General features: G+C 38.9%; 1 protein-coding gene across 1 annotated transcript in view; it reads right to left on the bottom strand.

The window, feature by feature from the left end:
* The window catches only part of PLD2 (phospholipase D2), a 159,340-nt gene that overhangs the window by 113,087 nt on the left and 32,265 nt on the right, over positions 1–13,988 (bottom strand). Inside the window, exon 4 of the mRNA XM_053718329.1 lies at positions 13,411–13,562. Coding sequence (XP_053574304.1) covers positions 13,411–13,562 — 152 coding nt within the window. The remainder of the gene's footprint in view (positions 1–13,410; positions 13,563–13,988) is intronic.

A 13,988-nucleotide genomic window follows, 5' to 3' on the forward strand; every position in this document is an offset into this window, starting at 1 on the left:
TTTGGATCAGATCCGTCACCTGCAGATTGAAGCTCTCCGTCCTCATGTTCTGCAAATTGTGACGCAGTATCTGACATGGCCCTATTATTATCAGCGCACTCTGTTCTCACCCCAGAGTGATCTCGCTTACCTCTAAGTTCTGGTAATTTAGACAAAACTTCAGTCATAACATTAGCCATGTCCTGTAGTGTGATTTGTAATGGCCGCCCTGAAGTACTCGGCGTTACAATATCACGCACCTCCTGAGCGGGAGATGCAGGTACTGACACGTGAGGCAAGTTAGTCGGCATAACTTCCCCCTCGTTGTTAGGTGAATGATGTTCAATTTGTACAGATTGACTTTTATTTTAAGTAGCATCAATGCAATTAGTACATAAATTTCTATTGGGCTCCACCTTGGCTTTTGCACATATAGCACAGAGATATTCCTGAGTCAGACATGTTTAACAAACTAGCAATTAAACTAGCAAGCTTGGAAATACTTTTCAACTCAATTTACAAGTAATATGAAAAACGCACTGTGCCTTTAAGAAGCACAGAAAAAAACTATGACAGTTGAATAACAATGAACCGGAGAAATTATAAAAACCAAATTTTTCCCGGTAAAGGCATAAATTTAGCAAAGGATTGCCCCCATTAGCAATGGATAACTAACCCTTAATAGCAGAAAAAAATGTACAAAATATAAACGTTTTTTATCACAGTCAAAGCACAATCTCACAGGTCTGCTGTGAGTGATTACCTCCCTCAAAATAATTTTTGAAGACCCTTGAGCTCTGTAGAGACGATCCGGATCATGCAGGGAGAGAAACAGACTTGTGACTGAATTTCTGATGCGTAGCAAAAGCGCCAAAAACATAATTTATGTAAGAACTTACCTGATAAATTCATTTCTTTCATATTAGCAAGAGTCCATGAGCTAGTGACGTATGGGATATACATTCCTACCAGGAGGGGCAAAGTTTCCCAAACCTTAAAATGCCTATAAATACACCCCTCACCACACCCACAATTCAGTTTAACGAATAGCCAAGAAGTGGGGTGATAAGAAAAAAGTGCGAAAGCATATAAAATAAGGAATTGGAATAATTGTGCTTTATACAAAAAAATCATAACCACCACAAAAAAGGGCGGGCCTCATGGACTCTTGCTAATATGAAAGAAATTCATTTATCAGGTAAGTTCTTACATAAATTATGTTTTCTTTCATGTAATTAGCAAGAGTCCATGAGCTAGTGACGTATGGGATAATGACTACCCAAGATGTGGATCTTTCCACACAAGAGTCACTAGAGAGGGAGGGATAAAATAAAGACAGCCAATTCCTGCTGAAAATAATCCACACCCAAAATAAAGTTTAATGAAAAACATAAGCAGAAGATTCAAACTGAAACCGCTGCCTGAAGTACTTTTCTATCAAAAACTGCTTCAGAAGAAGAAAATACAACAAAATGGTAGAATTGGTAAAAGTATGCAAAGAGGACCAAGTTGCCGCTTTGCAAATCTGATCAACCGAAGCTTCATTCCTAAACGCCCAGGAAGTAGAAACTGACCTAGTAGAATGAGCTGTAATCCTATGAGGCGGAGTCTTACCCGACTCAACATAGGCAAGATGAATTAAAGATTTCAACCAAGATGCCAAAGAAATGGCAGAAGTTTTCTGGCCTTTCTAAAACCGGAAAGATAACAAATGAACTAGAAGTCTTTCGGAAAGACTTAGTAGCTTCAACATAATATTTCAAAGCTCTAATAACATCCAAAGAATGCAACGATTTCTCCTTAGAATTCTTAGGATTAGGACATAATGAAGGAACCACAATGTCTCTACTAATGTTGTTGGAATTCACAACTTAGGTAAAAATTTCAAAAGAAGTTCGCAACACCGCCTTATCCTGATGAAAAATCAGAAAAGGAGACTCACAAGAAAGAGCAGATAATTCAGAAACTCTTCTGGCAGAAGAGATGGCCAAAAAGAACAAAACTTTCCAAGAAAGTAATTTAATATCCAATGAATGCATAGGTTCAAATGGAGGAGCTTGAAGAGCCCCCAGAACCAAATTCAAACTCCAAGGAGGAGAAATTGACTTAATGACAGGCTTTATACGAACCAAAGCTTGTACAAAACAATGAATATCAGGAAGAATAGCAATCTTTCTGTGAAAAAGAACAGAAAGAGCAGAGATTTGACCTTTCAAGGAACTTGCGGACAAACCCTTATCTAAACCATCCTGAAGAAACTGTAATATTCTCGGTATTCTAAAAGAATGCCAAGAAAAATGATGAGAAAGACACCAAGAAATATAAGTCTTCCAGACTCTATAATATATCTCTCTGGATACAGATTTACGAGCCTGTAACATAGTATTAACCACAGAGTCAGAGAAACCTCTTTGACCAAGAATCAAGCGTTCAATCTCCATACCTTTAAATTTAAGGATTTCAGATCCTGATGGAAAAAAGGACCTTGAGACAAAAGGTCTGGTCTTAACGGAAGAGTCCACGGTTGGCAAGAGGCCATCCGGACAAGATCCGCATACCAAAACCTGTGAGGCCATGCCGGAGCTACCAGCAGAACAAACGAGCATTCCTTCAGAATCTTGGAGATTACTCTTGGAAGAAGAACTAGAGACGGAAAGATATAGGCAGGATGATACTTCCAAGGAAGTGATAATGCATCCACTGCCTCCGCCTGAGGATCCCGGGATCTGGACAGATACCTGGGAAGTTTCTTGTTTAGATGAGAAGCCATCAGATCTATTTCTGGAAGTTCCCACATTTGAACAATCTGAAGAAATACCTCTGGGTGAAGAGACCATTCGCCCGGATGCAACGTTTGGCGACTGAGATAATCCGCTTTCCAATTGTCCATACCTGGGATATGAACCGCAGAGATTAGACAGGAGCTGGATTCCGCCCAAACCAAAATTAGAGATACTTCTTTCATAGCCAGAGGACTGTGAGTCCCTCCTTGATGATTGATGTATGCCACAGTTGTGACATTGTCTATCTGAAAACAAATTAACAACTCTCTCTTCAGAAGAGGCCAAGACTGAAGAGCTCTGAAAATTGCACGGAGTTCCAAAATATTGATCGGAAATCTCACCTCCTGAGATTCCCAAACCCCTTGTGCCGTCAGATACCCCCACACAGCTCCCCAACCTGTAAGACTTGCATCTGTTGAGATTATAGTCCAGGTCGGAAGAACAAAGAAGCCCCCTGAACTAAACGATGGTGATCTGTCCACCATGTCAGAGAGTGTCGTAAAATCGGTTTAAAGATATTAATTGAGATATCTTTGAGTAATCCCTGCACCATTGGTTCAGCATACAGAGCTGAAGAGGTCGCATGTGAAAACGAGCAAAGGAGATCGCATCTGATGCAGCAGTCCTAAAACCCAACATTTCCATGCATAAGGCTACCAAAGGGAATGATTGTGACTGAAGGTTTTGACAAGCTGATATCAATGTTAAACTTCTCTTGTCTGACAAGGACAGAGTCATAGACACTGAATTTATCTAGAAACCTAAAAAGGTTACCCTTGTCTGAGGAATCAATGAACCGATTGGTAAATTGATCCTCCAACCATGAACTTGAAGAAACAACACAAGTTGATTCGTATGAGATTCTTCGAAAATGAGAAGACTGAGCAAGTACCAAGATATCGTCCAAATAAGGAAATACCAAAACCCTATTCTCTGATTACAGAAAGAAGGGCACCGAGAACCTTTGAAAAAAATTCTTGGAACTGAGGCTAGGCCAAACGGTAGAGCCACAAAACTGGTAATGCTTGTCTCAGAATCTCAGACACTAAAAGTGATCTGGATGAATCGGAATATGCAGATACACATCCTGTAAATCTATTGTAGACATATAATGCCCTTGCTAAACAAAAGGCAGGATAGTCCTACAGTAACCATCTTGAATGTTGGTATCCTAACATAACGATTCAATAATGATAGATCCGGAACTGGTCTGAAGGAATTGACCTTCTTTGGTACAATGAAGAGATAAAATAAAACCCCAGCCCCTGTTCCAGAACTGGAACTGGCATAAATACTCCAGCCAACTCTAGATCTGAAACACATTTCAGAAATGCTGAGCCTTTGCTGTGTTAACTGGGACACGGGAAAGAAAAGAATCTCTTAGCAGGAGGCCTTAACTTGAAGCCAATTCTGTACCTTTCAGAAACAATGTTTCTGAAACCAGAAATTAAGAACGGAATTGATCCAAATTTCTTTGAAGAAAACGTAATCTGCCCCATACCAGCTGAGCTGGAATAAGGGCCGCACCTTCATAGGTACTTAGGAGCTGGCTATAGGTTTCTATAAGGCTTGGATATATTCCAAACTGAAAATAGTTTCCAAACTGATACCGCTCCTGAGGATGAAGGATCAGGCTTTTGTTCCTTGTTGTGAGGAAAGGAACGAAAATGATTATTTACCCTGGAAAGAAAGGGAAAGCAAAGTTGACTTAGAAGACATATCAGCATTCCAAGTTTAATCCATAAAGCTTTTCTAGCTAAAATAGCTAGAGACATATACCTGACATCAACTCTAATGATATCAAAAGATGGTATCACCAATAAAATTATTAGCATGTTATAGAATAATAATAATGCTATAAAATTATGATCTGTTACTTGTTGCGCTAAAGCTTCTAACCAAAAAGTTGAAGCTGCAGCAACATCTGCTAAAAATATAGCAGGTCTAAGAAGATTACCTGAACATAAGTAAGCTTTTCTTAGAAAGGATTCAATTTTCCTATCTAAAGGATCCTTAAATGAAGTACTATCTGCCGTAGGAATAGTAGTACATTAGCAGGAGTAGAGACAGCCCCATAACCTTAGGGATTTTTGTCCCAAAAAACTCTAATCTGTCAGATGGCACAGGATATAATTTGCTTAAACGTCTAGGAGGAGTAAATAAATTACCCAAATTATTCCATTCCCTGGAAATTACTTCAGAAATAGCATCAGGGAGATAAAACACTTCTGGAATAACTACAGGAGATTTAAAAACCTTATTTAAACGTTTACATTTAGTATCAAGAGGACCAGAATCCTCTATTTCTAATGCAAATAACACTTCTTTAAGTAAAGAACGAATAAATTCCATCTTGAACAAATACAAAGATTTATCAGCATCAACCTCTGAGACAGAAACCTCTGAACCAGAAGAACCATTATCAGTATCAGAATGATGATGTTCATTTAAAAATTCATCTGAAAAAAGAGAAGTTTTAAAAGACTTTTATGTATACTAGAAGGAGAAATAACAGACATAGCCTTCTTAATGGATTTAAAAAAAAAAAAAAAAATCTCATGTTATCAGGAACACTCTGAAAATTAGATGTTGACGGAACAGCAACAGGTAATGTAACAGTACTAAAGGAAATTTTATCTGCATTAATAAGTTTGACATGACATGCAATACAAATAACAGCTGGAGAAACAGATACCAAAAGTTTATAGCAGATACACTTAGCTTGGTAGCTCCAGCACTGTGCAGTGATTTTCCTGAAGTATCTTCTGACTCAGTTGCAACGTGGAACATCTTGCAATATGTAAAAGAAAAAAAACAACATATAAAGCAAAATTGATCAAATTCCTTAAATGACAGTTTCAGGAATGGGAAAAAAATGCCAGTGAACAAGCTTCTAGCAACCAGAAGCAATAAATAATGAGACTTAAATAATGTGGACACAAAAATGACGCCCATATTTTTTAGCGCCAAAAAAGACGCCCACATTATTTGGCGCCTAAATGCTTTTGGCGCCAAAAATGACGCCACATCCGGAACGCCGACATTTTTGACGCAAAAAAACGTCAAAAAATGACACAACTTCCGGCGACACGTATGATGCCGGAAACAGAAAAAAATGTTTGCGCCAAAAAAGTCTGCGCCAAGAATGACGCAATAAAATGAAGCATTTTCTGCCCCCACGAGCCTAACAGCCCACAGGGAAAAAGTCAAATTTTTTTAAGGTAAGAAAAAATGATTGAAACAAATGCATTTATCCCAAATATGAAACTGACTGTCTGAAAAATAAGGAATGTTGAACATTCTGAGTCAAGGCAAATAAATGTTTGAATACATATATTTAGAACTTTATAAATAAAGTGCCCAACCATAGCTTAGAGTGTCACAGAAAATAAGATTTACTTACCCCAGGACACTCATCTACATGTTTGTAGAAAGCCAAACCAGTACTGAAACGAGAATCAGCAGAGGTAATGGTATATATAAGAGTATATCGTCGATCTGAAAAGGGAGGTAAGAGATGAATCTCTACGACCGATAACAGAGAACCTATGAAATAGACCCCGTAGAAGGAGATCACTGCATTCAAATAGGCAATACTCTCCTCACATCCCTCTGACATTCACTGCACGCTGAGAGGAAAACCGGGCTCCAACTTGCTGCGGAGCGCATATCAACGTAGAATCTAGCACAAACTTACTTCACCACCTCCATCGGAGGCAAAGTTTGTAAAACTGAATTGTGCGTGTGGTGAGGGGTGTATTTATAGGCATTTTAAGGTTTGGGAAACTTTGCCCCTCCTGGTAGGAATGTATATCCCATACGTCACTAGCTCATGGACTCTTGCTAATTACATGAAAGAAATAGGCCCCTCCCCCTCACACACAGCAGTGAGGGAAGTTCAGTAAACTGTCTTAAAATTAAAATAAACGACAGCCAAGTGGAAAAACAGTGCCCAAAACAATTTTTCACCCAGTACCTCAGATAATTAAACGATTTAACATGCCAGCAAAACGTTTAAAAACAAATATGAAATGTCATTAAACAGCCTGCTGCTAGACGTTCCCACTGCAAGTTAGGCTAAAAGTTATATGCATATAGTATTATCCCAGTGAAGTGCCATTCCCCAGAATACTGAAGTGTAGACATATATACATAACAGCCTGATACCAGTTGCTACTACTGCATTTAAGGCTGAACTTACATTATATCGGTATTGGCAGTATTTTCTCAGTCAATTCCATTCCTCAGAAAATAATATACTGCAACATACCTCTTTGCAGGTGAACCTGCCCGCTGTCCCCTGATCTGAAGTTTACCTCACTCCTCAGAATGGCCGAGAACAGCAAAATGAATCTTAGCTACGCCGGCTAAAATCATCCAAAAACTCAGGTAGATTCTTCTTCAAATTCTACCTGAGAAGGAACAACACACTCCGGTGCTGTTTTAAAATAACAAACTTTTGATTGAAGATATAAAAACTAAGTATAATCACCACAGTCCTCTCACACATCCTATCTATTAGTTGGGTGCAAGAGAATGACTGGGTGTGACGTAGAGGGGAGGAGCTATATAGCAGCTCTGCTTGGGTGATCCTCTTGCACTTCCTGTTGGGGAGGAGTTAATATCCCAGAAGTAATGATGACCCGTGGACTGACTACACTTAACAGGAGAAATTTGTCCATTTTGCACAATTTCTCTGGAATCACCAAAGGATCATAATCATCAAGTGTCGCTAGCACCTCCGTAAGTAGAGCGCGGAGGTGTTCTAGCTTAAATTTAAATGCAATGGTATCAGGCTCTGCCTGCTGAGAAATTTTTCCTGTGTCAGAAATTTCCCCCTCAGACAGGCCCTCCCTCACCGCCAACTCAGATTGATGTGAGGGCACCACAGATAAATTATCCTCTGCGTCTGCTTGCTCATCCTCTGTATTTAAAACTGAGCAATCACGCTGGCAGTTTGGATAAAAAGGCTCCTAGAGAATTATCCGTTACTGCTGCTAATTGCTGCATAGTAACAGCCATTGGAGCGCTAGATGTACTAGGTATCGCTTGCGCGGGCAAAGCTGGTGTTGACACAGAAGGAGAGGATAATGAACTATCCCCACTACCTTCATTTAAAGAATCATCTTGGGCAGCATCTTCAAATGTGACAGTACTGCCCTTTATCTGTTTGGACGCTATGGCACACTTCACACATACATTTAATGGGGGAACCACCTTGGCCTTTATACACACAGAACATAGGCTATCTGAAGGCACAGACATGTTAGATAGACTTAGGTAAAACTTTAATGCAATAAAAGTTATTTTATACAAAACCATTACTGTCTCTTTAAATAATAAAGGTACACACTTTATTACTGAAACGACAGAAAAACATCAAATATCCGATCTTTATGAATTTTTCACCACAGTGTCTTAATGCTTTGAAAGTATTGCACACCAATTTTCAGACAAATTAACCCTTTAATGCCCAAACCGGAGCTAATAATAGCAATTAACCGCTTAAAAACACTACAGTCCCATGCCACAGTCTTTACTGCAGCGTTTACCTTCCTTAGGGGTTATTCAAATAAGTAATAAGTCTCTCTGAAGTTCTTTTCCAAGCCTCTGGACACTCCACGTGAAGCTGCATGAACTGCCTAGTGAAAAGCAACTGCGCAACTGAGGCGCGAAAATGAGGCCTCCTCCCTCTGCATTCCAGAGTGAAGGGGCCTTTCTGACAAGATTAGGTGTCTAAACAACTGCCAGGCGTAATATAATTCCCCAAAAGTGTTTCAAAGTCTGAAAAACACTTAAAACGTCACATAAACATGTTAAAAAGAAATCGACTTAGCCCACAATAGTGTCAACCAGCATAGAGCCCTAGTTATAAGCCTTAATTCTGTCATTGAGTCTAAGAAAATGGCTTACCTATCCCAGAAGGGATAACGGAGAGTCTTCTAGCATTACTTGGTCTTGTTAGAAAAATGACTGATCATACCTTAAACAGATAAGCCTGCAAACTGTTCCCCCCAACTGAAGTTCTCTGGTTTCAACAGTCCTGCGTGGGAACAGCAATGGATTTTAGTTACTGGTGCTAAAATCATACTCCTCTTAACAGAAATCTTCATCACTTTCTGTTGTAGAGTAAATAGTACAAACCGGCACTATTTTAAAATAACAAACTCTTGATAGAAGAAATAAAAACTACAACTAACACCACATACTCTTTACCATCCCCGTGGAGATGCTACTTGTGCAGAGCAGCAAAGAGAATGACTGGGGGCGGAGCTAGAGGGGGGGATATATGGACAGCTTTGCTGTGTGCTTTCTTTGCCATTTCCTGTAGGGAATGAGAATATCCCCACAAGTAAGGATGAAGCCATGGACCGGATACACCAATGTAGGAGAAATAACCTGTTCTAATAATGCAAACTTTTTATCATTGGCTAATAAGGACAGCTGCCTCTGCGTTACTGGTGGAGGACGACGCGTCTTGGCAAGTATGACAAGAAACTGGCTTATTCTAGAATGGAACATGAGTTAATAAAAAATTAGATACATTCTGAAATAAAGAAAAATAGAGGGACGCACTAAACAGATAGAACAGCTAGAAAAACTTCCATGCTTGTCCACAAGGCCAGTGCCACTCAGTGTGCAGTCTCTTAGCACACTATGCCTTTCACAGAGAAAAAATATCCTGAAGCATATCAGTCTGACCCTGCCCAATGACAGTCCAGCGCCGAAATACCAGGCAATTCTTCTCTGAACAAGAGAAAACAACAAACCCCAGACGTACGTTTTTGGCCTCTCTTGGGCCTCATCAGTGAGGTGCAGATGCATCTCTCTAGGGCATATATGCAAGGAGTCCACGTCTGGTTCCCCTTTTTACTCATAGGTAGACCTAAGAGTAACTAAGACGCACTAAACTGAGACAGAACAACAGCTAGAAAAACTTCCATGCTTGTCCACAAGGCCAGTGCCACTCAGTGTGCAGTCTTTTAGCACATTATGCCTTTCACAGAGAAAAAATATCCTGTAGCATATCAGTCTAACCCTGCCCAATGACAGAGAAGGCATCTAAGCTATTTTTTTTGTTTAGTCCAAACTGCACCTCACTGACGAGGACCAAGAGAGGCCGAAACATACGTCTGGGGTTTGTGGTTTTCAGAGAATTGCCTGGTATTTCGGTGCTGGACTGTCATTGGGCAGGGTCAGACTGATATGCTACAGGATATTTTTTCTCTGTGAAAGGCATAATGTGCTAAAAGACTGCACACTGAGTGGCACTGGCCTTGTGGACAAGCATGGAAGGTTTTCTAGCTTTTGTTCTGTCTCAGTTTAATGCGTCTCTCTATTTTCTTGTTTTTATACATTCTGAAATGTCACCTTTTAGATCAGTGATGGCTAACACATGGGGGCCGCAGATCAATACTCTAGAAGCCTTAAGGGGTACAGATATATTTATTGGTATTTAATACACAAAAAATATTTCCTTAAAACATCCTGAGGCAAAGGGACAAATTTAGATATGGCTGCATAGTAACCTATGTATGCCGTTTTCCTCTCCATTGGGCTCTTGAGTTTGACCATTTACCATAAGTCATCAAAGCAAACATTTTTTAACTTTCTCTGGGGGCCGTAAAAATTAGTGTGCATGGGCCGCCAGTTGGGCATCACAGTTTTAGATGAAAAAAAAATATTGGACTTCAATGTCCCTTTTTATATATATACTTTTAATGCACTGTAAGTGCAAGGTTGTACTTGTCCATGCAAGCTCACTGTAAGTGCATGGTTGTACTTGATCATGCAAGCTCACTGTAAGTGCATGGTTGTACTTGATCATGCAAGCTCACTGTAAGTGCATGGTTGTACTTGATCATGCAAGCTCACTGTAAGTGCATGGTTGTACTTGATCATGCAAGCTCACTGTAAGTGCATGGTTGTACTTGATCATGCAAGCTCGCTGTAAGTGCATGGTTGTACTTGTCCATGCAAGCTCACTGTAAGTGCATGGTTGTACTTGATCATGCAAGCTCACTGTAAGTGCATGGTTGTACTTGTCCATGCAAGCTCACTGTAAGTGCATGGTTGTACTTGTCCATGCAAGCTCACTGTAAGTGCATGGTTGTACTTGTCCATGCAAGCTCACTGTAAGTGCATGGTTGTACTTGTCCATGCAAGCTCACTGTAAGTGCAAGGTTGTACTTGTCCATGCAAGCTCACTGTAAGTGCATGGTTGTACTTGTCCATGCAAGCTCACTGTAAGTGCATGGTTGTACTTGTCCATGCAAGCTCACTGTAAGTGCATGGTTGTACTTGTCCATGCAAGCTCACTGTAAGTGCAAGGTTGTACTTGTCCATGCAAGCTCACTGTAAGTGCATGGTTGTACTTGATCATGCAAGCTCACTGTAAGTGCATGGTTGTACTTGATCATGCAAGCTCACTGTAAATGACGTTTTCTCAATTGCGAGCAACTGGGTTTCTTCTTGGTACACTTACCTACTGGGCTTGCGGAAAGTACTGGAAACTACAATAAAATGATTAATAAATCATCCCTGTGAAATGTGTCTCATGTTCAAATACGCAACTGTTGCTTCCTCAAATCCTAACAGCTTTAAAGTCTATCTAGATTTCTAAATCATTGAGCAATCTTACCTACACACTGATGAATCGTTATTTACAGAATACAAAGTTAGAATTATGTTAGTCTCAAAAATATAAAGCACACTGACCAATGCAGTCATACAAGAAATGCAGTTATTAAAAAAAGGGACAGTAAACAAAATTAAACTTTCATGATTCAGATAGGGCATGCAAATTTTTCAAATTTACTTTTATCATGAAATTTGCTTTGTTTCTTGGTTGAAAGCTAAACCTAGGTAGGCTCAAACTGATTACTAAACCATTGAAAACCACCTCTTATCTCAGTGCATTTATAGAGAACATTGGAGTTATTTATGACTCAGCACTGATTGGCTAAAATGCAAGTCTGCCAAACTGAGATAAGGGGGCAGTCTGCAGAGGCTTAGATTCAAGGTAATCACAGAGGTAAAAAATAGATTAAATATAACTGTGTGGGTTATGCAAAACTTTTGAATAGGTAACAAAAGGGATTATCGGTCATTCTAAACAATAAAAACTTTCCTTTAAATGTAATATAATCTTCACATAACTGATAAGAAGAAGCATCTGTATCCTACTGATATGTTATGTTATTTGTGTTTTGAATATCACCCCCAAAATACAATCCATAGAATTCAAAGAAAAATGAGGTATAACGTGTGTTGAGTATCACATACTGACGATCAAAGCACAAAATTGTTCTCTCAGTATTTAGATACAGCATACAATGTTAAAGAAAATTTCCCAATTTATTATCAAGTTAGCTTAAAGGGACACTGAACCCAAATGTTTTCTTTTGTGATTCAGATAAAGCATGCAATTTTAAGCAACTTTCTAATTTACTCCTATTATCAAATTTTCTTAATTCTCTTGGTATCTTTATTTGAAAAGAAAGAATATAAGTTTAGATGCCGGCCCATTGTTGGTGAACAAACTGGGTTTTTCTTGCCGATTGGTGGATAAACTCACCCATCAATAAACAAGGGCTGTCCAGGGTCTGAACCAAAAATATAGCTTAGATGCCTTTTTCAAATAAAGATATCAAGAGAACAAAGAACAATTGTTAAAAGGAGTAAAATTTAAAGTTGCTAAAAGTGCATGCTCTATCTGAATCACGAAAGAAAAAAAATTTGGGTTCAGTGTCCCTTTAATTTTGTTGGTATCATTTGTTGAAAGAGCAGCCATGTCCTGCTGAAAGCTAACCAAACACATTGGTTCAGCCAATGACTAGAGGCAAATGTGTGTAGCCACCAATAGAAGTAAATCAGAAAGTTGTATAAAATTGCATGTTCTATCTGAATCATTTTAGCTTTACTGTCCCATTAAGGAATCACTAGCTAGACTATCTAAATCATAGGAGGGTCCAAATAAAATCCTGTTCCTTCAAGGCTAGAGCATATCATTTTTAAAACAACGTCTCTGTTTACTTCTATTATCAGATATATGTTGTTCATTTGATATTCTTTGTAAAAAAACAAATCTAGATATACTCAGGAGCGTTCACATCTTGAGTGCTACATGGTAGAAGTGTTAGTAATGTTATACATTGTTGCAAACACTGCTGGCAAATAGTGCTCAATACGTGCACAGTGTCATGAAAACACGTGCTCAATCTAAAATCGTGAAAATTGAATTAAGTCCTCAATTTAAAGGGATACTGAATACCTTTTTCTTTTGTGATTCAGATAGAGCATGGCATTTTAAGCAACTTTCTAATTTACTCCTATTAACAATTTTTTATTTGAAAAAGCAGGAATGTAAGCATAGGACCCGGCCCATTTTTGGTTCAACACCCTGGATAGCTCTTGCTGATTGGTGGCTGCATTTAGCCACCAATCAGTAAGCACTACCCAGGTGCTGAACCAAAGATGGGCCGGCTTGTAAGCTTACATTGCTGCTTTTTCAAATAAAGATACCAAGAGAACAAATAAAAAATGTATAATCCAAGTAAATTCAAAATTTGCTTAAAATTGCATGCTCTTAATCATGAAAGTAAAAAAATTGGGTTGTGTCCCTTTAAAGGCCATGACAGCGAGTTACCGTGACAGTGGGTTGAGGGGCAAAAGACTGGCGAAGATCTTGTGTCTGAGAAGATCACGGTGAAGCTCCTGGAATTGCTTAAATTTCTTTTTGATGATCCATGTAAAAGGTCCATGTGCAAGATGTACGGAATATAAAGTGCTAGTGCGAACCTGAGGACGGAGGAAAAAATCACATTAGACAGTGCTAATGGCATCATAATTTGTGGATTGGCCGATTCTTATTCTATTCAGTCTGTCATTGCAGAGTTACAGCATCACTGGCACAGAGGCAGAACTTTTTTTCCCCCACTTTTTGCAACTTTTTTTTTTTTTTTTTTTTTTTTTTTTAAGTGAAAAATGTTCTGCGGGTCATTTTTAAATGAAATTCAATTTTTAATTAGGCAGTTCCAGTAAAGCACCTGGTAAATTGCAATGTGTTGATTAACGAGAGAACAAACCACGTTTAAAAAGTGTTCTAATACATGTTGAAAATTGCATTGCAAAATTAGCTGCTGAGAAAATGAAAAAGTTGTTACTTTTTAAAATGTCGAATAAAATTTGTTTCCTTTGCACTCGGTCTAATATAACATAATTATT

Source organism: Bombina bombina, chromosome 6 (assembly GCF_027579735.1).
Source record: "Bombina bombina isolate aBomBom1 chromosome 6, aBomBom1.pri, whole genome shotgun sequence".
Taxonomy (NCBI): domain Eukaryota; kingdom Metazoa; phylum Chordata; class Amphibia; order Anura; family Bombinatoridae; genus Bombina; species Bombina bombina.